At 41.8% G+C, this 27,041-nt stretch overlaps 2 protein-coding genes and 1 long non-coding RNA gene across 16 annotated transcripts in view; 1 reads left to right on the top strand and 2 right to left on the bottom strand.

Moving 5' to 3' along the window:
• Nucleotides 1-1,037: 1,037 nt before the first annotated feature.
• LOC128092900 (uncharacterized) lies at nucleotides 1,038-1,956 on the bottom strand. Its single transcript, XR_008212081.1, has 3 exons — nucleotides 1,524-1,956; nucleotides 1,161-1,464; nucleotides 1,038-1,100 (listed from the first exon to the last, which is right to left on the bottom strand). It is a non-coding gene; the product is annotated as an uncharacterized LOC128092900 (long non-coding RNA).
• A 1,153-nt stretch (nucleotides 1,957-3,109) lies between these two features.
• LOC120419573 (eukaryotic translation initiation factor 3 subunit C) lies at nucleotides 3,110-6,684 on the top strand. Its single transcript, XM_039582298.2, has 4 exons — nucleotides 3,110-3,268; nucleotides 3,511-3,641; nucleotides 3,706-5,698; nucleotides 5,765-6,684. Exons 2-4 carry the CDS (start codon nucleotides 3,549-3,551, stop codon nucleotides 6,406-6,408), a joined length of 2,730 nt encoding a protein of 909 aa, XP_039438232.1. The 5' UTR covers nucleotides 3,110-3,268; nucleotides 3,511-3,548; the 3' UTR covers nucleotides 6,409-6,684.
• Nucleotides 6,685-8,981: 2,297 nt separating this feature from the next.
• LOC120419557 (uncharacterized protein CG3556) overlaps nucleotides 8,982-27,041 on the bottom strand; it is a 59,075-nt gene continuing 41,015 nt past the window's right edge. For all 14 annotated transcript variants that reach the window (XM_039582277.2, XM_052707760.1, XM_039582272.2 and 11 more), the window contains exons 3-8: nucleotides 15,443-16,367; nucleotides 15,099-15,382; nucleotides 14,724-15,040; nucleotides 14,578-14,655; nucleotides 14,422-14,504; nucleotides 8,982-11,623 (exon numbers count right to left, since the gene is read on the bottom strand). In XM_039582277.2, coding sequence (XP_039438211.1) covers nucleotides 11,562-11,623; nucleotides 14,422-14,504; nucleotides 14,578-14,655; nucleotides 14,724-15,040; nucleotides 15,099-15,382; nucleotides 15,443-16,361 — 1,743 coding nt within the window. In that variant the 5' untranslated portion in view covers nucleotides 16,362-16,367 and the 3' untranslated portion in view covers nucleotides 8,982-11,561. The remainder of the gene's footprint in view (nucleotides 11,624-14,421; nucleotides 14,505-14,577; nucleotides 14,656-14,723; nucleotides 15,041-15,098; nucleotides 15,383-15,442; nucleotides 16,368-27,041) is intronic.

Below are 27,041 nucleotides of genomic sequence, written 5' to 3' on the forward strand. Positions count from 1 at the left end.
TCAAATCTGGATCTTAGGTGGATCGTATCCCGGCCACCGGTCTGTGCGTTGATTTTCCGTCAGGTTCTATTTTCTGATACTTAAACATAGCTATTGATGGTTTACGTGGAACTAGAGAGAGGTACTCTTTGGTGGAACCATGTTTCGGTCAATTTTTGGTCATTTTCCCACATTTACCCATCGACAAGCGCCATTTAGCGTAATCAAAATCAAGGCCGACATCTCTCAGGCTGCTGACCTTAAGGGTCAGGAAGTGTCCTCTTTAAGCATGCCCGGATTAGCGTATGGCTGGGCACCACGATCTGCACCGATTGGGAAGCCAACCATGCCCGATATCCATACCCCCCGTGCATACCGGGTCGGATGGTTCCATAAGACCGATCGCGAAAGTCTCAGAACCGTAGATTCCGCCACCGGAAACCAGACAACCGCAGCCAAAACCAACAAGCCAAAAACGTCAGCCAGCAGACAAAGTTCCTACGAACATCTCAGATTGACAATCAACAATTATTTTTAAAAAATGTCTAAGCCTACTTTCCTGCCTTCTCTAGGTTTTCAGGGCTTTCCTCATTGCGACGATATCTTGCTGCGGCGATTAATTGGAGCGCAGGATTCTAATTTTTCTCGAAATTATTAATATGTTAAATAAAGCAATTTTTATTGTATTTAACGCTTCTCCACTAGCTTCAGCTCAAGGTAGGCCAATATTCGAGTCCTAGCTGTACCGATTCATACGGTACGCCACCGGTCACTTCCGAATACCCCAGGACGGTTCCGGATGGAGGTTTCGACGCGCGACAGCAGTGTAACACGATGGTCACGTTTCCGGCCTCAATCAGGATAGTCTTGGAGGAGTTGGCCGTTGATTCGGGAAGGGTGGTCGACGTTTTCCGGCTGGAAAGTAAAGTGCCTGAACGGGGAGTTCCCGATCCTGGAAGCGCATCCGGAACATGGAGTTGATGAGGCCCTCGGAACGGAATTCGATTTTGAGCACGTAATCCTACTTCGGGAATGACACAGATTTTTTTTTGGCTCACTGTCCAGGTTCATTCGGCTGAAGCTGCGCCGTCGCGAGGTGAGTGTTTGTGGGCGGGAAGTTGCTAAAAGAGATGGAAAGTAAGTGAAGTTGGCTAGCCACTGCACACATTCTCAATACTCACCGGTGTTGTAAACCGCCGGCACCGAGTGCAACATCTGCGCTGACCACCTCCGATTATGTAGCTTTTCGTCGTCCTCCTCTTCGTCGGATCCTTCTCCTCACCGTGAAAATAAACTTTCTCGTACTTGTCCAAAAACCGGAAGTTAATCTTCTTCAACGCAATCTCGTTGTTCACGCAACGCTTCGGCAGCGCCATCTCCTCGATGATCTCGCCCCAGTCCTCGCGGGAATTGACCTTCAATCACCAATCCCGGGCCACCACCACCGAATACAACCGGTGCGAATCCACATTCCTACCTCTCATCCTACAAAAACAAACAAAATCAATCACAAACCCCCCAAAACATCCAAACTTCCTTCTTACGCATTCCGGCCGTGGAACAGCTGCAGTTCCTGCAGGAAGCTGGCCTTGTCCTTTTCGAGCACTCAACATCGTCCCGCTCCTGCACCACCCTCCTTCGAAGGCGTTCCGCTGCTGCTGTTTGGCTCACGAAGGTTTCCGCGTCCGAGTCCTGGTTGCTGCCGCGGTCGGCTTTGCTTTGCGTCCTAGACTCACCAGCACCACCGGACCCACCAAAGTGTTTGTTTACATTTGCGACTTAGGCGTACACGGTTACACGAGAACGTCAAAATGAAAGAAATTTTACAGTCGAATTAAAAGGAAAAACTTTTAAATCAGTGAGCAATGAGATTTTCAAAAACTGTAGCAGTAAAAGTTTTCATTTTCAAAACAAGAAAAAAACTTTTAATGTAGCAAATTTTAACAACTTTTTGATTCGAAAGTAAGTTACTTTTGTCATTACCGTAATATTTTTTGTGTGCAGATTCACACTTGAACATGTTCACTCCATCGTGGACTTGGGCGTCAAGATTGTATTCAACCAGCACGTCTCCATCACGTGAGGGTCCTCAAAACGTTGTACTTTTCGCTGGTCCGCCGTATTTTGCTGCACGCCGTACACGGTACGGTGTGGGCGCCGTTTTACGCAGTACATCAACAGAAGATCGAGAGCATCCAGCGTCGGCTCGTAAGATTTGCTGATCGAGTGTTGCCCTGGAACGACCCTGTTACACTGGTACCCTACTCGGCTTGCCTACACTCCAACATAGACGAAATCTTGTTCAACGACTGTTTGTCTTGCGGAACCACATTGACTGCAGTGACCTGCTTGAGGACGTACACATCCGAGTTCCTCAAAGAGAACTCCGGAACTACCAGCTTCTCGCCGTACCAAAAACACCCGTCTATTTTAAAATATTTTGACTATAATGTGTGTAGTAAATCTGTAATTAAGAGTAGAATTTTGTTGCTTGAACTGTTAAATTAAAATTTAATGATAATTAAAACCCATAATAATTAATCGGGAATTGTCTCGATAGCAGCATCCGATTGCTTGCCTTGAGTATAAATCTATAACCTTTGAACACACTATGCCAATGGTCGCAACGTTTGCTTAGAGCGTATCCTAGACCTTCAAAAAACCGTTAAACTCCAAGCGAAACTAACTTGGGGACACCGTGGAGATTTTCCATTTTCTCCTTTAAAAAAAGTGGAGCATCAATACTTCCCGTCTTCCGAATCCCTTTCCTTGTCCCTGGTGCGTGGTGGAGACGGGAGCGGCCGGCAATGGATGGTTGTCATTGTGGAATTGCTTCTTTTCCCAATTATCTTTTCGTAGGCAACATGGACTTAGACAATCATCAATTAACATGGCGAAATCCAGTCTGCAATCCGCTAAAATCACCGTCTCCTAGCGAAGCGAAACGAATTAAGAGTAGAATTTGGTTGCTTTGCTTAATTAGTAAGAAAACTTCAAGTCTACAAAGAGCATAGATAAATAAATAAATGTTAGATTAATGAAATTCGCTTAGTTTTGGGTAATTATAATTCAATATGAATAAACGAAAATAAGCGTGTCACATAATGTTTACAGATTTTCCCAACATCTGCAGAGAGAAACTCGCAACACTGCCCCCTGCTTGACAGCTCCCCGCTTTTCGCCACCGTCAGCGAAACGAAAACGTTTCTCTTTTCGGAAACGTCAGATCGATTTTCCCATGACTGCGGCAGAGTGAGGCATTTTTGCTCAATTTCCACCCGAAATAATCGTAAGTTTGGTGCAAAACTTGGTGAAAAGTACGCATCCACCTCCCCTCTGCGCCGGAGCGGTGGAGTTTACTGGTTTGCCGGTGATATTCCACCGTAAAATCGGCTTTTCCGTCGGCGACACCTGCGTGGCAATTTTCGGCTCCAGACACCAGCGAGAGAAGAAGGGCGAAAAATGCGAACCCTAACCTCAATGCCGAGCAGTTGTTGACTAATTTCGCCTTCTTTTTGTTTCTTCCGGCAGGCCGAATACAACAACAACAAACTCTTCAAGCCCCAAGGATGTCGCGTTTCTTTGCCGGTGGTTCCGAGTCCGATTCGGACAGCTCGTCCGATAGCGAGCCAATCCAGCGCCAGACTGCGCCGCAATTTACCGTGAGTTTGAAAGTTGCTTTTGCGTTGCGAAATTCTCAACTTGTTTCGTCTTTTTTTCCGACAGTTTAGCGATGAGGAGGAGGACGTCAAGCGGGTGGTGCGCTCCACCAAGGAGAAGCGCTACGAGGACCTGTCCAACATCATCAAGAGCATCCGGAACTACAAGAAGATCAAGGACATGTCCAGTTTGCTGAGCAGCTTCGAGGATTTGACGCGGGCGTACGCGAAGGCCTTGCCGGTCATTACGAAGGAGGAGAACGGCGTTTGTCCGCGGTTCATCATCCGGGCGCTGGCCGAGCTGGAGGACTTTATCAACGAGGTGTGGGATGACCGCGAGGGCCGTAAGAATCTGTCCAAGAACAATTCCAAGTCGCTGGGAGCGTTGCGTCAAAAGTTCCGCAAGTACATCAAGGACTTTGATAGCGATTTGAAGAAGTTCCGCGAGTCTCCGGATGCGGCCGACGACGAGGATGAGGAAGAGGAAAAGAAGGAGGAGGAAGAGTCGGACGATGAGGAAGCTGCCGTTGCTCCGGCTGCCAAGGCCGTCTCTTTCAAGAAGGACACGGTTGAGAAGGTCAAGGTCGAGAAGGACGATGACGATTCGGATGATTCGATCGACTGGGGCCAGGACTCGGACTCGGACGAAAGTTCGTCGGAAGAGGAAGCTTACGGGGCTAACATTCGCGAGCGTTTCTTGAAGCGTCCGGAGAAGGAGGACGGCGATGATGGTGAGAAGAAGAAGGAAAAGAAGAAGACCAAGGAAACCAAGGACAGCCGCAAGAAGAAGCGTGTCGAAGATGACGATGACGAGGGCTGGGAGGTTGTCAACGGCAAGAGTTCCGCCACGTCGGAGAAGCCCAAGATGTTCGCCAAGGATGCCGAAATCGATGTCGCACTTGTCGTTAACAAGCTCAACGAAGTTATGGCCGCCCGTGGTAAGAAGAGAACCGATCGTAAGCTGCAGATTGAGTTCCTGCGCGAGCTGCGTACAATCTCGGAGGAGAAAAAGCTTGGCGCGGCCGTGGCGGCCAAGATTCGCTTCAACATCGTTTCGGCCATTTTCGATTACAACCCGAAGGTCTCCGAACCCATGAAGCTGGAGCATTGGTCCAAGCTGCTGGAGGAAATTCAAGCTCTCATCAAGCTGCTGCTGGCCAACGAAGACATTGTCCTGTCGGAGAACATCTTGGACGAGAACGAAGAGTACGATACGGCTCCGTACAAGATTCGTGGCTGCATGCTGACTGCCGTCGAGCGTTTGGATGACGAGTTCACCAAACTGCTGAAGGAGTGCGATCCCCACAGCAACGAGTACGTCGATCGTCTCAAGGACGAAGTCACCGTGACCAACGTCATCGAGCAGGTCGTTCAGTACGTCGAGCGTCTGGGCAACGAAATGGAAACTTGCCGCATCTATCTGCGCAAGATCGACCATCTGTACTACAAGTTCGACCCGAACGTGCTGAAGAAGCGCAAGGCGCAACTCCCGGCTTCAACTCTCACTTCCGTCGACGAAATGGAACGTTTGTGCCGTTTCATCTACGCTAAGGATCAAACCGATCGTCTTCGAACGCGCGCTATCCTGTCGCACATCTTCCATCACGCGCTGCACGACAACTGGTTCCAGGCGCGCGACTTGGTGCTGATGTCCCATCTGCAGGAAACCATCCACCACTCGGATCCGCCAACCCAAATTCTGTACAACCGTACGATGGCCAATCTGGGACTGTGTGCGTTCCGTCACGGAAACATCAAGGATGCCCACCAGTGTTTGGTCGATCTGATGATGACCGGAAAGCCGAAGGAACTGCTCGCCCAGGGTCTGGTTCCGCAGCGCCAGAACGAACGTTCGCTGGAGCAGGAAAAGGTCGAGAAGCAGCGCCAAATGCCATTCCACATGCACATTAATTTGGAGCTGCTCGAGTGCGTCTATCTGGTGTCCGCCATGCTGCTGGAAATTCCGTACATGGCAGCTCACGAGTTTGACGCCCGCCGTCGCATGATCAGCAAGACGTTCTACCAGCAGCTGCGTTCTTCCGAGAGACAATCGCTCGTGGGTAAGTTTCCCCTTCACATTTAAATGTCAATGAAACCGCTCTAACCAACTTGTTTCCCCCAACCAGGTCCCCCAGAATCAATGCGCGAGCACGTCGTTGCCGCTGCAAAGGCCATGCGCCACGGCGACTGGCAAGCTTGCTCCAACTTTATCGTCAACAAGAAGATGAACGTGAAGGTGTGGGACCTGTTCTACGAGGCCGATCGCGTCCGCGAAATGCTCGCCAAGTTCATTAAGGAGGAAGCGCTGCGCACCTATCTCTTCACCTACTCGAACGTGTACGCCTCCATCAGCGTTCCCTATCTGGCGGAAATGTTCGATCTGCCCAAGAGCAAGGTCCACTCGCTCATCAGCAAAATGATCATCAACGAAGAGCTGATGGCGTCGCTGGACGATCCGACCGAAACCGTCGTGCTGCACCGCTCCGAACCGTCCCGTCTGCAGGCCCTCTCGATGCAGCTGGCCGACAAGGTCACCAATCTGGTCGATTCCAACGAGCGCGTGTTCGAGATGAAGCAGGGCAACTTCTTCCAGCGAGGTGGCAACCAGGGCTACAACCGCGATCGCCAGAACTATCGCAACCAGAACCAGAACCGCGAAAACTGGAACAACAACCGGCGCCAGGACCGTGGAAACCGTAACCGTAACCAAAACCGCGATCGCGAGCAGCGTGAACAGCACCGTGTTGAATTCGAAGAAAAGGCCGAGTAAACGACACGGCAAAAAAGCGGGGAGGCAGCCAAACCGGTCCCGTTCGTACATCTGCAAAAAAAAAGTATAATAGTTTCCACAAGCGTAACAGTTTTTGCCAATTTTCAAACTTAATCACACAAACACACAGACATATTTAGATATCTAACGGTAGAATGAATTCAAAAATACATAAATGTGGTTATCCCGATCTGGGAGTTTGCCCGGCCGCTTGCAGTTGGGGACAGATTTTCAGATCGGGGCAAACCATTTGGAGACAACAACAACAACAACAATTTTACCAACATGTAACTTCTTCTGATGACAATTGCCTACATACATTATTCGAAAGCGTATTTAAATTGTGACTGTATTTAATCTAAGCATAAAACTAGAAATATACCGTACGGGAAGAAAACAAAACAGGCAGATTTTACTTTTACTTTTCGTGACCTCTGTCTAACTATACTGTTATTTTTTCACTAATAAATACTATACAGCAACTCCCAACGAAAACAGCATGATTCGAAAAAAAAGTTCTCCGATCGGGCTCAAAATTTTAGTCGTCGAAATAATTAGAACCGTTTTTTTTTGTGTTTGACCCTTAGGGCATCTCCACCGCAGAGATCTAATTGCGTGGCAAACCTTGGTTGGATCCCCATTTTTAGCTTTGCTCCGTAGCTAATACATGTTTTGGCACCGCTGGGAGCTAATTTGGCTACCGAATCAAGCCCACCGCGGGGATCTAATTTATTCATTTTCCAATTTTAGCCGTTTTGTTGATCAAAATCAATGAAACTATGTTCTTTTATGATAGAACATGCTTCCAATTGCATTATATGTCCTGATTGTTTGCTTACATCAATAAAATATCATTTTAAAATTTTTAAAAGAGTTCATCCGATTTGCTCCCGACATGTTTGCACCCCTACTTTCGCACCGCGGGTAGCAAATCTAAAGCTAAATTAGCCTTCGAGTTCATTCAGCGAAGAAAAAGTTCATCGGGGATTCGTCGAGTAGCCAAGATAGGTGCTCGAGAAGTCCCCGAGCTGCCGGTGGCTAATTTTTTCAGCAATTTTTAGAATTATTTGTCTTTGTTTGGTTAAAGTTGCATTTATTTTGATTATCAAATTTGAATGAATATTGAAGAAATCAGTAATTTGGTTCAAAACAACTTTATTAAATTGAAAAATTGTGTTATTTATTATTATTTTGTATGTTTTAAATGAAAAATAATCAACCACCTATATTTGATATAAGCAAATCATCACAGAAAATTAAAAAAAAATTGAATTGTGTTTTAAAATTCAAATATATATCAAGAATTTTCCTTTTTGTATGCGACTGAAACTCACAAACGTCTTAATATTATTGTATTCGATATAATAATATTGAAAATCCCCGCCGAATCTCATGCAGAATTTTGAAATTAAATGGACAGATATAGTTTTTTTGTCTGTGGTTATATACTAAATTACAGTAGTTGTTCGGTAACTGGGCTGAGAACGTAGCCCAGTCACCGAATGTTGCTCGTTAACTGGGCTGAACAAAAAATAACGAGGGGACCACCGATGCATAATATTTTCCAGATGAAATATAAAAATAAAAGTTACTCAAATTTATTTACAATGCTTACTTTTCATATTTCTTTAATTGTAACTTGAAATTAAACAAAAGTTTGAAAAAAGTTTTTTTTATTTATTGAATATGATTTTTGCATCCATTAACCCCTCGGTCATTTTGGTTTGTTTTGGTTTTTTGACATTTGTCTGCTTTTTAACTGGGCTACGGTCCAGTTATCGAGCACCCAGTTAAACAACGCCCAGTTACCGAACAACTACTGTTTTGTTTTTTTTTTAAATTGAAAAGGTGTAGGTTTTTGTAGCCATCGCTCTAAAGGCTTTTCCTGAAAAATAAAAGCAATTCAATTAAATTTTGATCCAATTCCTCAACATTGCATCGCTTACATTTAAATATTTGTTTTTTTTTTTATCTTGTAACTATTTAGAGTTTGGATTTCGGATAACAACACAATGCTTGAAAAAATACCTGCATTCTGGAATAATAACATTGTATACAAATGTACGCATATGAATTTGCCAAGACGTGAATTAACGGTTGAGTTTGCATGCGTCTCCATCATGCAATAAGCATTTAACATTTGATGGAGACGCATAGTTGGCCAAGTTTTTATTTATGCAGCTTGATGAATGCAAGTATTTTTAATTGCACAGTGCAAAAGATAGAATGAAGCGTTTATTGTAGTGGTCTAAGATTGTTTTTATTATTGTAATATTCTAAGCTAATGTTCACATATTAAGTTTTTGTTGTTGTATATAATCGTCATGTCAATAATTTAATTCATCTGATAAATATTTTTGAGTGGTACCGTTTGCTTTTTTTTATTCTGTCACAAACATATCGATGAAAAAACAAAAGTTTTGTTCAATGAAGAAAATTACCTTCTTTTTAAGTATTTGCTTTTGCTTTGATCCTCGTTTGAATTGTTTTACTTTTGTTGCCTTCTAATAGGTGGTTGTGGGTGGTCTAACAGGAAATGTATGTTTTATTATAGATTTTGTATTTTGTTGTAGGTATAATGTCTGTGTACCATATAGTAGTATCATGCATGCAGATTGGTTTAAATGTTTTGCAACGAATAAACGCATAAATACAGTGTTGCAATACGAGTCGTCGAGTAATATAGTAGAAAGCTTCTCGATGCCCCAGCGCACTACCATAAATGAGTAATTATGAGTTGAAAAAAGGAATCTACTGGGATGTATTGATTTTGCTAGCAAATAAATTGTACATATGCTGTCTATTTAAATGTGTGTGTCTCTTTGCAGCGGGTTTAGGATTAAATACAGTGCCTGTGTAGCTTTATTTGTATGTTTAATTTCTCCCTCCGTGCCCTTCTTCTGTGTTATGCCAGTACTCAATTGATAACAAAATATCCTCTCCCTGAAACGAGATGCACTACGTACGTATGTATATTAAACACTTCCGTCGTTTATTTTGCTGCCAATCCACCGCGGGGAATGTGTTGGGGAGAATTCAATGGCCTTTGCATAGAGCAATATTCAAGACCCAGAAACGGATTGAAGCAATTGAGATGACTATTTCCTAATTTCAAAGTAATTCCATGTCTTGAATATTGTTCTATGATGAACCAATGTTGAATCCTCGAAACATCCCTTTGCACGCCAGTACTTGGTTGGTTGCTGTTCTACAATAGCAAGTCCTATTTATTAGTGAATTAGATTTGTGTTCCAATTTCGCCAGCGCTCGTTTTATTACTTTTGTCGTGTTTGTTTGTTTGTTTGCTTGTTTTGCGCACATTTCAGTTTATTTTACTTTTTGATACAATGCATAAATTATTGTCGATATTGATGCTTAAAATAAACCTTTCCTTTGATCACATTATGACTGCGTACCTCAATGTGTTGTGTATATTATTTTATTTTGTTTATTCTGTTGTTCAGAACATTGCGGTTCATGTTGTACGTACATTATGATACAGTTGCAGCTTTCGATGGGACCTTTTTTTCTTTTCAGATTTTAGCTTCATATTTTTAATGTTTTTTTTTTGTGTAAGCGGTCTTTATGATTCCAGGATTCCACAAATTTGGCGATACAATTCTGGATTAGACGTCCAAACTAAACTTTATTTGTTACATTTCTGTTACTTTGAGATCATCAGCAATGTCTTCATTTGTTTAAAGAATAAAACACACTAAAATCAATAAAAGATATTTTTGCTGTACCTTTAATCAAGCCTTTTTAACTTTTTGGAAAGTAACTTTGTAACATTTTTTTCTTCAGTTGATCAACCCGATTCATTAAGTGCCATAAATTTATTTCTCTCACTTTTATCGGCTTATGTGAAAAATATGAATGCACACTGTGTACATTCTCAGTTCATGGCACGGTCCTCAGAACTGAACTCTGTATAATTTATTAAACATTGTTTCAAGGAAATCTGAAAACTATCAACTTTAGCTAAATTTTATCTCAAGTTTTTTCTTCTACAATTTTCAACTTGTAAGGAGCGATTTCGGCAATTTAAATTTCGCTAATATAAATTTCCGGTAATATGAATTTCATTTAAATTAAAGCAAATGTTTTTAAATTACAATCATTTTGAATAAAAAAAACATAGCAACGCTTTCAAAAAGTTTCGCTAGAATCCTGAAGCGCAAATAAACGTTGAGTTGTAATATTCCAGCATTGCTATGAAACGATTTGTTCCTGCAATTGGAAACAAAATGCAGTGTATACTTTATTTATAGAAAGCAACACATTTTTATCTTGGTCCCATCAGCTTTTTTATTTAATTTCTCTTTAGATTATCATTCCATGCTGCTATAGCTTGTTAAAACTAGTACAAAGCATTAACAAATTTGGTGTCCCTACGTCGTGCTGTCCAAAACAAGGACGATTTGAGCAAAGGTAAAAGTAGAGAATAGCAGTAAATATACAAGTGGGGTTCATTCAAACAGCCAACACATTTATGTCAGATAAGCTCATAATTGGGGGAAAGTGGGGGACAAAATTATGACTCCGTGTGTAGAAATTGAAAGCCATTATATTGTTACTTTGCTATAATACAGTGTACAAAAGCAGATAGACTGCAAAGACCAATTCTTGGTTTCTAAAGGAAAATGGGTCCAAAATTTGCTTTTAAAGTTGCTTACTATTTTGTCTTCCTTTTAAGTGTACGCACGCGAAGGTAGGTAGGAAGCAGGTGTTTTCGAATTAATTTTCTACCAGACACTTTCTGATTTTAATGATGATTTTCTTCTCACTTTCCGTGCACTTCCGCTTATCTTATCTCGACTTTATGTTCCCTAATACCATTGTTTCGTCTACCTTGCCCAACCTTCAGCGACCTTTCAGGTGTCTGGGTCCTCGTCCTGTTGCTCCTCGCTGGTTTGCTCACCGTTTCTTGAACAGAAGAACATCTCTGTTATCGCGCCTCTTCTGCCATTGCTGCCATAAATATATGTACTAGCCAGCGTGCTTTTGCTTGTGATTTTACTGTTTTTCCTCACAATCTCCCTCCTTTTGTGTTTGCCGTTGTAGCTTTATAATAAATACATACCGTCGCGTCGCGTCGGGCCAGGAAGGAGTCCTACTTCCTACTTTGCAAAGCACAACAGCGGAAAAGCGCTTTAAAGTTTCTTGTACCAGTACAGATAATGTTCGCCGTCCTCGACGAGCAGTTCATCAACGCCTGCGGGGGGAAATGGAAGAAAAGAGAGCAAAGTAAAAAAAAAAATCCACAAAACAAGAAACACTCTCCTCCGCGCACAGTTTAATTACTGGTTTCGGTTTTAAGAGCAAGGGAGGGACAACGGAAAGAAAAAAAGGGGTTTCGGATGTAAACTTCTCGATATGCTAATGATTCAATTCGTTTAGAGTGGGCAACCCGACTGACCCAAAATCGGATTTGCAAAGCAGATTCAAAGCGGTTGTGCGGTCCCGGGTGCCTTACCCTGCGGCCAAGGAGACCCATTAAGAGGGCGGAAGAGGGGGTGGTTGGTCATGGAGAACCGCTAATTTGATGCTTCTTGGTGGTTGGGAAATGAGTTTCTGTCGTTTAGAGATTACGAGTCGGAAGTGGATATATCAACAGAAAAGTGACGAAGAGCTTGGCGGGATTTGTTATAAAATGATGTTGGAGTAATTTTTATCACCTTACACAGTAACAGTGTTATCTAATTGTAGAAAATATGACATGACATGTTACCAATGCAAAGCAAAAAGGCTAAGCTGAAAATTGAATGGTGTAAGAAAAACCCTGCGTCTCCATCAATATTCGAAATTCATAAATCAAGCAAAGCAATGTGGATTGTGGCTAATATGAATTGGCAAAGAAGCAGTCTATCCTGCTCATGTTGAATAAAAACATTCCCTTAGGTGAGCCAAACAGACTGCATCTTTATAAATCCACAATGGCCCATTTATATTAGTTTGTTTTTGAAATCGTCGCTTGCGAGTCTTGAGACACGTCATATAATTGTAAATTTTATTTAATTTTTCAAACGCTTGGAAAATATGAACGCTATTTTTGCAGGATGATGTATAAGAATGATGCCTTGAAGTTTTGCATTATTTCCGACATTGTTATGAGAAAAAGTGTTTGTTTTATTGACCAAAACCCCAAATAGGAGAGCCGAGGTACCCAACGAAATCCTGAATATCTCTGGTAAAAGTGGACCATATTTGTCCCCCATTTGACAGTTAATATAGACAAATCTTGATCTTTTGCAACCAGAAGCATCCAATTCTACCAAAAGTTATGAGATTTTTAAGAAAAAAAAAATAGAGGTAAAAACTACCCGAGCGTTTGAGTGTTAATACGACACATCTCGTTGTTGTCGTGCTATCTTGTCACACGTCGCTTTTTAACGTTCTGAGACAAACGTTGTTGGGCTTGCCAATACAAGTAACTTTGTCGAAGACACCAAAATTTTATCTCGTAATCTACGCCTTCTACGACCAAATTTATAGAAAGCATCTGAGCAAACCTTCAAAAATCAGTTTTTTAACGTGGCAATTCAGGGTTAAGTTTTAGAGAAAAGTGGTATTCGGAGCTCTAAGAAACAAACATTTTTTTATTATTTGACAAGTCAATTTGGACTTAAGGGTCAAAAGTTACAGCGATTTTAAGGTAAAAAAGATGCAAATTTAAAACTTAAATATCTCGAAAAAGCGCAAGCCAAATTTTAAGCGCTAGGTTGCATTTGAAAGAGGAGATCCAGCACTACAAACGCTGAAAAAATCTCAAGGGTGTTTTTCTTCAAACTTGAGATATCTTCATTTGAAAAAGTCTAATTTTTGGGGGAAAACCTTATGGGACCACCCTAACGAATTTCGAAAATTGTCCAAATATATGTTTTTCCATGTAATTTTGCCCGCTGAATCTGAATCTGCCCTCAGAATTGACCCAAAGTGTCGAAAAATCGATTTTTGGTCATATTTTGGGTTTAAATGATAATTTTACATAGACCACCCTAATTTTCAACCAGACCAAAACTGCCCCTTTCCATATGCAACAACTCTTCTGAAGACACCAAAGCTCCAAAACTTCATCATTTTACGGGAAATCCATTTTCCACTTAATTTTGCGATCTGGACCACTGTGCATTGTCCTGAAGTTTTGTTGAATTTGGTTACCGGAGTGCCTTATAACTCGACAAAAATGTTAACAGTAGTTGGACATTTACGTGTGTTAAACTGCTTCTAACTGAATGTCCTTTGGTCAGTTGTCGCACTTGCAGTAATTTTGTGGTGTATCAAGATAGCACAACAAGATTGAAACTTCTTACATATTAAGAGTGACAACAATGCATGGAGATTGTCTGGGTTTTGTTGAATATCTCAGGATTAAAATCGAATTTTGGGGATCTATGAAGTTCAAAAGGTGAAGCATTGAAAGCTGCACAAAATGGCTTCCTAAACCTTTTGGAAATCGCGTTTATTTTGGCCTCCGTTTACAAACTTCCTTACAAACAAGTAAACCAGCGTAACCGCCGAAAGGTTAACTCAATTTGGCCCAAAATTTACGTGCGAAAAGATAGCATGATCACGACGATCTGTAACTGCTAAGTTTTTGTCATGCCTCATCTACAGAATTGAATTCTAGTTAATTTTTGGCCAGAAAACTCAATTCGGTTAGAAATTCTATGGAGTCGTTCAGAGAAACTAAGTGTCTCCATTCAGTATTTGTTAAATCCACTGCAATTTAACAACTGCAATTTATAAACATAAACTAAACAAAGGAAGTGAATATCATTAAAATATTTATATATATATTTAAAACATTAAACATAATTTAGGTATTAAACTACTGCCTTTCTACTGCTCAAATGTTTCGTTTTGATTAATATTTTCTGTATTTTTAAAACATTTTTTCCCTGTTCATGCGGGGAACACTCTTGAAGAAAAATATTGATGATACAATGGAGACGCATGGTTGCTTTCATAAGTGTTCTAACTTTGAATCGAATATCATTTTGCAAAACTTACCCAAAGGAGCAATTAACTGGTTTCCTGGTGGATTTTTAGTGTCCGGCTTTTCCGGTAATCTGTACAGCAGCCAGTAGTGATAGCTGGAGAAGAGAAGAAAACGAAAAGAAAATAATATTTTTTTTAAAACCTGTTATTTGAATCAAAGACCCAAACCTTTTGGGCTCCTCCTTCCTGGTCGCCAACGTGTGCACATAATGTCCGTTTGGCCATTCTCGGGCTTCAAATGCAAACCTGTATGAAATAATTGAAAAGTGTTGTCATCGTCATCAAAACTAAACTGTTATCTCTATATTGTGTACCTGGGATCAATTTCCGCTGCCTGCTTCATCGCCCGGAAGAACGTGGTGTTCTTGGGTGAGGTCAAGTCCAGCGAGTACTCTTCCGTCTCGTTCGTACCGACCCACAGTGTGTACGTGTACGAAACGTTTCGTGGCTCGTTTTCCTCCAGGTTGGGTTGCAACACGACTTCAGCGATTTTGGATCCACCGTTTTCGTAACCATTGTCGGACGATTCTCGTATCACATGGTCACACTGCAGTGCTCGGACCGCTCCGAGGCCCTTCCATCCCAGCGCCAGGATGATGTCCGCCGTGAGGCCAACCCCGACGGAAGCATCCTGTGAAAAAGGGGGTTATGTGTTTGAATGGTGAAGGGTTGTTTAGGGCACAACTTACTTGACCATCCTGGATGGGCTCCTCGGACCAACCGCCGTCGATTCGTTGCTTGGAGAGTAGCCACTCGGAAGCTGCAGTTCTGTTCCACTTGCCAGCTGGATCCGGTTCCAGGTCTTGAAGGGCTTGCATAGCCAACGCCGTGCTACGAAGTGAACCAAAGCTACCTTGAGGTCCCTGAAGAGTGGCTAAACCACGTGCTGGCCGGCGCACAAAGTGCTGCAGGTGCCGATGGCGATGATCAGTAACGATACATCGCAGTGCCAACAAAACCATGGCGATCGTATCTGTGGGATCAAATCGGGATCAGGTTCCAATGGTCATCAATAGTTGAAGTCATTACTTACCAACATTGTTCACCTCCCCGCTGGCGATATCCAGCAAGCGTCGGATTTGCCTCTTTCGCACGTGCGTCGCTGAACTGCACACGGCCAAAGCCGTCAAGGCAAACTCGTACTCCTGTCCTTGATCGTGCTCGTGATGCTCCAGTGTAGCTACCAGATCATGTCCGTAAAAGTGTCTCGCGTCCTTGCAGAGTGCTCCCATCGCCAGAATATACTTGGCGATCTTATCCGTATTGACGGGTTTTGGCATCGAGTGATGTCGATCGACCATCGTCAACACTTCAATCTCCATCTGCTTGATCGACAACATCGATTCCAAATCGGTAATTTCCTGCACGTGGTTGTCGTTGTCCCCCGGATCTCGAGCCCCGGACAGCTCCTTGGCCAATATTACCATGTGGGTGTCGTTACCCCAACTGTAGTCGGGTAATCGCTTCTCGCGCAGCCAATCGATGGCCTTCTGAATGCCAAGGCTTTCCTTCTGATCGGGACCACCCGGACCCAGTCCCGGTCCCAGATCACCCTCGACTTCTGTTGATTCCTGCTTGGTGGTCATCGGGGACGACGGATACGTTGGCATCTGCGATATCGTCGAGTAGTTTGATATGTACAGCGGTGGTGGTAGCAGCGTTGAAGTCTGCGGTACCAACACCGAAATTGTCGTGGCGGATGTTGAGGTTGATCCGGTTGATGAGGTTTGCGTGTCCGTCACATAACTGCTGGAAGATGACGATGATGAGGAGGACGACGACGCTGACGTAGACTGAATCGATGTGGGCTGTTGCGTTACCATTGTGGGCATCGTCTCCAGGAGACTTTGTGCTGTCGAGGTGATGATCGTTGTGGTGTTTTCTCCGAGGGATTTGGTCAGCAGGAGAAAGGCGACAATCAGAAATATGTTGAGCTTCATTTGTTGAGCCATTTTGATCTGGAACAAGGAGAAAAAATAGGAACATGAATTTCACCATTAAGTAAATTGTACTTAGATTTAAAAAATCAAACACTCTGCTATCGCTTCAAATTGATTTAAACACGTCATCCTTATCATAAGCATAAATTATGCCAATTTAATTCAATCAAACGGTTCAAGGAGTACGAATGAGAGACAGAGAGATAGAACATTTAGTTTATTAGTGACTTCATAAAATTTCACCATTTAAAAAGGGCCAGCTTCTTTTTTACGTGGCCATAATAACGCGTGCCAAACACATGAAATGCGAAAATCGCCAATCGTCGAGGAGACCCTAAAAATCCCAATGAAGAAAAAACGCGCCCCCTCAGGAGGGTGGTCTCCCGTTGATGGCTTTCCGTCTTCGTATCGGTCGCCGGTACTAAATTGGGAGGGACAAAAATGCGCGTGCAATAAATTATGCAGAAATATTTATGAACGTTGGCGCTGGGTGAACACGTGCGGTTTATGGAAAACTGAATGTTCCCACCCTCAACTCCATTAACACTCAAACTCAGGGAGTCAGAGAGGAAGAGGAGTTGGGCACGCTACAGGTGCAAAAGTCGAAAAATGTTTATCATTCTAAGGTTCAAAGCGTACTTGTCGATGGGACGACGTCGACAACGACTTGGAGCACTATGCTGGTTGCTGTCAGCTCTATATCGCTTGGTTGTTGATGGTAGAGATAGACATGATGCTCGGGAAGGGGGATTGTTTCTTTTCTCACGCCCCTGCCGATGGTTGCATCAGCATCAGTCCTCAAAACGAGAACTATCCTATCCTAACGAAGGCGCACATTATATACCATCACGATGACGAGGAAGACACCATCGTAGAGTGATTCTCTACCAACAAAATTCCAAATTTAAAATCAAAACTAATTTGAATGGTTCATAACTTTCAAATATCAATTTTTGACTGAAACAAACACGTGAAACAAAATGTAAGGAATTTTATGTTTTTGGAAAAAATAAATTGATTACCTACAAACAATTTCCAAACATATTTTCTAAAGATATTCCATCGGAATTTTTTACGTAAAACAATGTTTTACTGGCCGGATGATAATCTGAAACTCCCAGGAAAATCTATCCGGTATATTGACGAAAAACGAAGTTGACTAACTTGCTGTCGGCCACCATTGCTAGTGCCAACCACTAGTGTTTTCCTTTTAATTACAAGGACTTCGCCGTCCTGGGCTCCTAAGTGTTTGAGTACGGCACGGAACGACGGCGCCGGATACCCATATTTACGCTTGGAATTTTCAGAGCGCCCGCCGCGGGTTTTGAACCATCAACCACTGGATTGTGAAACTAATGACTTTGGTCAGTTATCAAGGACGGCTAGCTCAGTCCTTTTCAGGACAAAAGACCATCAACTCAAAGGTAGTCGTAGACCAAAGCTACTGACTACTCATCACTCAGGGTCGGCACGAACTACTAGGCGGATTCAGGTAAATACGGATAGGGTAGTAAAAATCACAGAACCACACTTTTCAACATAAAAGGTATAATTTTATTGAACTGTGTATTTGTGTGTGGGTGTGGGCGTGTAAAACAAACTCCGGGACAACGTACCGTACTGCTGCAGCTGGTCCTCGAGCTGAACGCCTTCGGCGTTACCTCTACGATGGCCGGTCACAGGAGCGCCCTCGACTGTGCCGCCGGAACTCCCAGGGGGGGGGGGGGGTCGTTGCAGCCAGATAACGGTTGTAGGCTGTTGTTGTGCTTCCGTTGAGCTGCTGGGCTGGGAACCGCGTTCGGAGGTCTAGCGAGCGTTGCTGGACTTCCGCGCGGGCAGGCGTCTTCCCTCGTTGACGAATCGGCAAGCCCCGGAGTCCACCGATTTGGGCTCGCCGAGAGGGGTACCTCCTTGGCGTTTATGGCGCGTTCCGCGCCAGAGGTTAAGATGGTCCTTGACGTTGAAATGTAGGCAACGGCACCGCCGCGCTTACAAGCCTAGATTGACCTTTACCCGTGCGCCGTTGAGGTCCTACGGAATGTTGACTTCCGCCGGTGCACTTCCACTTCCGGAATGCGGGACGTGATCAGCGCAAATTGACGGCACTGACACTTACGGACACTCAACCGGACACACGGACGCCTGTTAAGCAAAAGAGGCCGATCTTCGGGATCGGCGAGCCAGGTAGACTTCTCCCTCCTATTTTCCCTGGAGGGAAAACCACCATTTTCCATCCCACCCATTGTGTGCCGTCTCGACGCGACGCCGCCAAGAACGGTCTTATTCGCAGCGGTACGAAAATCCCTTCGCTGCTTTGTAGGGTGTGATGTTGTATGTTGGGGAATTAAATCAAAAAGTGAAGGTTCGTTCAAGAACTGTGACCAACGGTTACAATTGTGAGTCCAGTGCGCGGTCCGATTGATCCACACGGGTGGTACAAAATTGAGGTTTTCAGAAAAAAACACATTTTTGCATGGTTGAAAAATAATTTGAAGGCAAACGGCGCCAATGTAAAAAAACAATTCAAAAGTTGTGTTCAATTGGTATATAAAAGGTATAAAAATAATCATTGAATAGCTTTGGAATCGATTAATTTTGAAAAAAAAATGTATTTATTTGTAGAAGTTTTTGGCAACACATCTCGTAATAAGACTAAATGGGTATGCATAAGCCCTTAATTTGATTTGAGGTAAATTAGCTAAATTTGTATCTGTATGGAAACTATAACCGGATCCATGATCCGACCCGACCGACCCATATGGTTGGTGAAGGAATCGATAGACCCTTCCAACACAACTGAAAATTTGAAGGTCTAACAATCCTGTAACTAGTTATGAACACTTGAGTTATTTCAAAAATTGTGACCATTCCCGAACAGGGGATAGTAACAAAGGAAATGCGTAGAAATACAGTTATTTGCAATAAATGCTATTTATTTGGTATTCGTGATCCCTTGAAAAATAGTCTCAAGGATAATTGCAGACAAAATTTGATATCTTTCGAAGTTCGGCTGCCTAACATTGATAACTATGGATAAATTTAAATCAATTTTGACAAGGTCGATAATTTGCATCTAAATGACATTTCAAAATGAATGCTTTAATTGGAAATGAATAATTTGAAGTTGATTTAACGCTGGTACAAATTTTTATTTTAGGTAAGTATTTTCCCATGGCTCTGGTTAAGGCCGAGAGGGGCAAAAAACATAATTTCAAATAATGTTTTATGCCTTATGATCCCAAAATTTAAAAATTGCAATAGTTTAAAAGTGCTATATTTAAAAAAAAAACTAACTTAATCCACCTATGTGGTTGGAGCCTTCCTCACAACAATGGCTGTACACAAGTTTCATCTATTTTTTAGATCCGGCTTCCAAAAAGTACATCGATATCACTTAAGTGGCCATATCTCGAGACAGGGTTGCCAGATCTTCAATGTTTTGGGCTCGTTGGAAAGGTTTTTTGATAACCTAACCAACGATGGGTCGGATGATGGACCCGGACATAGTTTACATACATTTAAGTGAGATCCGGCTTCAAAAAAGTACATCAATATCACTTAAGAGGCCATATCTCGAGACAGGGTTGCCAGATGTTCAATGTATTAGACTTGTTGGAAAGGTATTTTGATAACCTAACTAACAATGGGTAGGATGGTGGATTCGGACATAGTTTACATACATTTAAGTGAGATCCGGCTTCAAAAAAGTACATCAATATCACTTAAGTGGCCATATCTCGAGACAGGGTTGCCAGATCTTCAATGTTTTGGACTCATTGGAAAGGTTTTTTGATAACCTAACTAACAATGGGTAGGATGGTGGATTCGGACATAGTTTACATACATTTAAGTGAGATCCGGCTTCAAAAAAGTACATCAATATCACTTAAGTGGCCATATCTCGAGACAGGGTTGCCAGATCTTCAATGTTTTGGACTCATTGGAAAGAATTTTTGATAACCTAACCAACAATAGGTCGGATGGTGGATCCGGACATAGTTTACATACATTTAAGTGAGATTCGGCTTCAAAAAAGTACATCAATATCACTCAAGGGGCCATATCTCGAGACAGGGTTGCCAGATCTTCAATGTTTTGGACTCATTGGAAAGGTTTTTAGATAACCTAACCAACAATAGGTCGGATGGTGGATCCGGACATAGTTAACATACATTTAAGTGAGATCCGGCTTCGAAAAAATACATCAATATCACTTAAGAGGCCATGTCTCGAGACAGGGTTGCCAGATGTTCAATGTTTTAGACTCGTTGGAAAGGTATTTTGATAACCTAACTAACAATAGGTAGGATGGTGGATTCGGACATAGTTTACATACATTTAAGTGAGATCCGGCTTCAAAAAAGTACATCAATATCACTTAAGTGGCCATATCTCGAGACAGGGTTGCCAGATCTTCAATGTTTTGGACTCATTGGAAAGGTCTTTTGATAACCTAACTAACAATGGGTAGGATGGTGGATTCGGACATAGTTTACATACATTTAAGTGAGATTTGGCTTCAAAAGATACATCAATATCACTTAAGTGGCCATATCTCGAGACAGGGTTGCCAGATCTTCAATGTTTTAGACTCGTTGGAAAGGTCTTTTGATAACCTAATCAACGATGGGTCCGATGATGGACCCAGACATTGTTTACATACATTTAAGTGAGATCCGGCTTCAAAAAAGTATATCAATATTACTTAAGTGGCCATATCTCGAGACAGGGTTGCCAGATCTTCAATGTTTTGGACTCGTTGGAAAGGTCTTTTGATAACCTAACCAACGATGGGTCGGATGATGGACCCGGACATAGTTTACATACAGTTAAGTGAGATCCAAATATATGTGAAAACACATTTTTATACATAACTTTTGAACTACTTATCGAAACTTCAATCTGTATAAAACTCGATCTATGGGACCCTAAAGCAAGTCGAATGCAACAAGTTCGGGTCAAATCGGTTCAGCCAGTGCCGAGAAACATGAGCTAGTTTGTTGGTCACATACATACATACACACACACATACACACACACATACACACAGACATTTGTTCAGTTTTCGATTCTGAGTCGATATGTATACATGAAGGAGGGTCTAAGACGATTTTATACGAAGTTCATTTTTAGAGCAGGATTATAGCCTTACCTCAGTGAGGAAGGCAAAACGGAAACGGTTAAAGAATTGTACAAGTTTTAAAAATAAAAATATTTTTTTTCCTTCCGATTTTTTGGGGAAATGTTACAATGGGCTTATTTATCACTTCTTCATCCGTCGGTGAAGTATCCCTTCAAACCCTTTCCCCTTCCAAATCCGGATATCTTGGAGGTCGTCTAAGTTCTTAGGCATCTCTATAGGGTATCCAATCATCACATCCCTCCCCCACTTCCCCCGTTGATCGTGAGAAGTCGACCAAAAGGACAAATGAATGGTGATGGGTCATTCGGCACATTCCTGACGCATTTATTTTCCTTGTCGGCGCCAACCTAGCTTTTGCGAGCTTTATGCTCGGCTACGGTCAACCAAGCTAAGCTAAGCTAAGCTTAGCTAAATGTTACAATGGATTAATCACTTTTTCGTTTGACACTTTTTTAGTTTGTACCCCGTTAGTTGGTCAAAGTCAAACTAAAAAGTGACGAACTGTCACTTTTTACACGGCGCTCACGAAAACTATCAAAACAAACGTTTGATAGTGTGCGTGAACTCCGTGTAAAAGGGGAGTCAATCTAAAAAGTGACCCCGTTCGTTTGACAACAGTTGGTGTCAAACCATCGGGGTTTGAGTGTAAACCCCCTAGGGAAATTTGAAAAATCGATGAAAAATTTTTAAGTCTGAATACCAAATTTTGTTATTGTTGTGGAATTACAGTTTTTCCAAATAACTCTGAAACTTTGAAAAATATTGATTTTAAGAATCTTGTGGTTAAGTTGTACCCAGTTTTATTTACCAATATCAAGTTTCGGAATTACTTGGTAAAATAACAGCGACCAAAATTTGCCCTTCAGTTGCCCACTAAATCATGGTGAAATACCATGAAATCATATCAAATATTCCAAGAGCGTGGGAACACCAAAAATATATATCTATTGCACTAACCCACAAAACGTTACAAAAATGACTGCGCAGGCTCAACTCGAGGGGAAGCATGAAATTTGGGGTCCCTAGGATCACGAGAACTTTGAATTTATAAAAAAATATTTACATGCAAACTTCGGAGAAATACCATTCGGGCCTGTCTAAATATTTTTGAAAACTTCAAAGTGTACGTGTTTCTGGGGACTCCAAACATCATGCTTCCCCTCGAGTTGAGTCTACGTAGAAATTTTGTTGGTCAGCAATGTTCCAGTACCTTAACTTGGTATTGAAATGGTTTTATTTATTGGTTTTATTTTGCCTTTGGAATGACAACATTGGTGTTGGTATGTATGATTCAATGGCATTTTACCATCTATTACTCAAGGGGGTGTGGCTGCCAATCCCCGCGTGGTCAGACCAAAATATTTATCCAGTATAAAGCTGTCAGACCAAAACTGTCAGACCAAAGTGGGTTTGGCTGCCAATCCCCCTGTCAGACCAAAGAACAAAAGATAAAAAAAACTCAAGACACTGATATTGGTGATCACAAATAAGACAAGATAATTTTTGTTTTTTGACAAAAAATATGTTTTGGAGCTTAGAAAAATAGTCTATCGCCTATAAAATGATTCAAATAATCGGCTTCTTTTCGAAAACAGATAAAATAAAAAGATTTATAGCAATTTCTTTCTTTAATTCAAATTTTAACCAAATTTTTGGTGTTTATCTAAAGCAACTTGCAATAAAGCATGCGTATGAATCTTCTTCTTACATCATCCCCTTGCTATTGCTGGGCAACCAATGCAATGGTGCATTTTGGTCACTGTTATTTGCAAGGGAATGATGGATCGAGAGGAATCATAAATCCACTATAATAATATCAAGATTGTTCAGGTGTAAACTAAAAAAACGCGATCAAAAATTAAAGTGGACGAATAAGGCTATTAACTGCTTATTTAATTGTCGGTGTACAGGACGCCGCACTATTTAACCATTTTCTGGCGTACATTAAATTTTGTAGCCCAAAACCAGTTCTAGAATTTATTAAATAAAATAACTTTTCAAAGTTCTTTTTATTATTTTACATAGGTGCACAACGTCAAAGACCAAGGTTGTTTACTTATACTCTTTGGTCTGCCAGTCTTGGTCTGACAGATTTTGTCTGACAGCTTTATCATGGATTTTGGTCTGGTCTAGGCGAGGGATATGAAATAGCATCCTCCTGGTTATTTGCCCTACACCCTTACCAAAAATCATGATTTTCTGAATTCAATATCCCACTTTTCATACGATTTTTTGAGTTCAGGTACTACAACCATAAAAATGGTTATATGGGTTGAACTGAAAAATTCGTATGAAAAGTGGGATATTGAACTCAGAAAATCATGAGTTTTTGTTAGGGTGTAGTTTTTCTCAGATCTTTATAAATTATTATTACAATATCCAACTTCCAATTTTGCAGAGAATCACTCGGTTAGTGAAAACCAGTAAAAAGGCAAAACACGTTTTCCAAAGACGACCGGCACCGAGATATGAGATGTGAATGACGATAAGTGCGATGTCGCCCCGAAAAGAAGGAAGCAAGAATGTTGTGGCTCAACTTTTCTCACTTTTCCCAACCGGCAGGACGCTGCCAAAGCCCCATGGGAACATCGCTGAGGTTGGCCGTTGTGGGTGGTGGGGCGGGGGTACATTTCTGGGTAACGCTCTTTCGACATCGACACTAATGACGGTGGCAATAATGTCACCCAAGAAGAAGACGACGACGACGACAAGGCGATGCAGACAGACTGTCGTTAAATGAAAAGACATCAACAGCCGGGAAGGAGGACGCGCGTTTGCCATCATGCCACGTGGAGGCTCTATGGGATGACAGTGTAATGTCCGGACTGGGGGAATGTGTGTGGGTGGACACTGAATGGGGAGCAAATGTTTATCAACTTTTGTACTCATTTGTAATGCTTGAAGTTTCTATTATAGTATCACGTATCATTAGTGACAGACAGGTTTGACATGAATTGTCCAACTTGCACTTCCCACGGTGTAAATGACATTTACTTTCAGCAGTTAATCGTCGTGGTTGAGCTTAGCTGATGCTCGTCGATTTTGGCACACATTGAGTAAAAATGCGTGCTGCTTTCCTTGGCTTCCAACATTAGTCTTTACAGCCCCTCAAAATGTTGGTACAAATCTATAATATTTAACAAAAACATCCTGAACACAGATTCATGTTGCCACTTTGCAAACATTACATTTATTCGGAATCATAACATGGTAACACCAGAGATGAGTTTTGCAAACTGTTTAGAATCATTTGAGCCAAATCTAACCAAATGATCCGCACGATGACTTGTTTGTAATTGTCAAACGAATTTACAGGTGATTTGAGAATTGTAAATATTATGCTATAAGAAGTTATGAACAACACATTATAGTTGGATTCTTTCAAACATTTGATAAAATTAAACCAACAATTTCACACGAGTTCAAAAATATAAATGCTGTATTCCTCATCCCACGAGAACAACACAAAACAGAAGACTATGTAAAGAATGGATCGGTGAGAATTTCCCACATCCGCACGCCATCACAATGGAATGAAAATTGAAAATATTTCCAATATCACACATCATCATGGGTCGGTGAAGGCGACGAGACGCACTCTAAACAGTTCTAACGTCAGAAGCTCCCCCTTCTTTCTCCAGCACATTCCGTGATGACGACTTCAACTCACTTCCGGTTCCTGTCTGTCACAACTGGATGTCTGTGGCAGGCACACTCCACTCGCACTCTCTCGAGGAGCACTTCTGGAGGACGGATTAAGGGCACACAAGCCCGAAGACACAATAGACAAATACACACACACACACACACACACACACACACACATACACAAATATACACATATGACAACAGCAACAAAGCTCGTCAACCCTGTGTGTGAGTCTCTGCGGTACATACATAGGGAAAGTGCCTGGATGACGATATGCCCTTCTCGGAACCACAATCATCTCTCTGGTGTTCATCATTTGCCCTCCAGGATTGAATAGTATAGCACCGACCGACCGACTGAAAGAGTCGATGATGCCGCAAGGATATGAAGTCGAAAAGGATGACATTTAACAAAAAAGGGATTAGACAGATTTTCACAGCAGGCAAACAAAGTGAAGTCATGGGGAGGACTGTTTGTGCTCTGGAAGTAAGTCAGTGACCGCAAATCGGAATACCACACGGTCGGTTTCGCATCAATGGTCAAATGTCTACAGAAGTTGGAGCATTCCTAGTTGTTTCTTTCATTTTATTAAATTTTTAGTTTCAATGTAACGATTTGAAGCTATTCAGTGAAATACATGATACGTCAGATGGTCCTTCTGGAACACTTTTTTTTTAAATTTACTGATGTAAGACTGTAATTAGGGCTAGTGATTTTACGCGGCGTCGTGTTGTTATCACTTTCGAAATGTTGTTTAAAAGTTGTATGTATGTATCCTGACCCTGAAAGCTGGCTGTATATCGTCGCCATCGTGCTAACTTACGTGCATTTTGGGCCAAATTGAGTTAAGAACGCCATTTTGTGCAGCTCACAAAGCCTCACCTTTTGACCTTCACAGATCCCCAAAATTCGATTTCATTCCTGAGATATTCAACAAAACCGAAAAAACTCTGTGCATTTTTGTCACTTTACATATGAAAGTAGTTTCAATCTTGTCGTGCTATCTTGTCACTCCATGAAAATTGATGTAAGTGCGATAAAAGGCCAAAGGGATTTCAGGCCAGGAAAGCCAGGATGCGTTTGTCGCACGTACAAGCTAGACTACTGTAAACATTTGTAATTATAACTCGGGACTCCAGCAACCAATTTCAACCAAACTTTGGGACAATGCACAGAATGGTGAGCCAAACAAAACGTGTTTGTTATTGTTTACATTGCTGTGCTCTCGTTTTTGAATATTCAAGGTCAAACATTAAAACGCGTTTTTCTCGGAAAGTCAAAATGGCGGGTGCGACAAGATAGCACGACGACGTCGATATATGGACATGGAGATTCTGTAAGCATAACTGGTTGCCTATATTGCCTCATTTGTGAACATTGATTTTTTTCCAACATGGAAATGTTTCCAAAAGCGTCCGAGTTTGGAAACATTTACAGCGGAAACAAAAAAATGCTCAAATTCGATTAAATAGAGCTACTGAATTTTCTTATAGGATTTCTATCCGTGTATGGTTTAAAGATTTGGCGACCCTTTATAGGGTTATATATATATTATGAGCGAGTTTTTCACCAATGTGTAACAGGTCGTATCGAGGTGCTCCGATTTGGATGAAACTTTCAGCGTTTGTTTGTCTATACATGAGATGAACTCATGTCAAATATGAGCCCTCTACGACAATGGGAAGTGGGGTAAAACGGGCTTTGAAGTTTGAGGTCGAAAAAACATTAAAAGTCTTAAAATTGCTCGCATTTCCGTAAAACTTCTTCAATTCCAACTCTCTTAGATGCATTCGAAAGGTATTTTGAAGCACTTCAAAATGTGCCATAGACATCCAGGATTGGTTTGATTTTTTCTCATAGCTTTTGAAAATAAATGTTAAAAATGGATTTTTTAAAACCT

This window comes from Culex pipiens, chromosome 2 (assembly GCF_016801865.2).
Source record: "Culex pipiens pallens isolate TS chromosome 2, TS_CPP_V2, whole genome shotgun sequence".
Classification (NCBI taxonomy): Eukaryota; Metazoa; Arthropoda; class Insecta; order Diptera; family Culicidae; genus Culex; species Culex pipiens.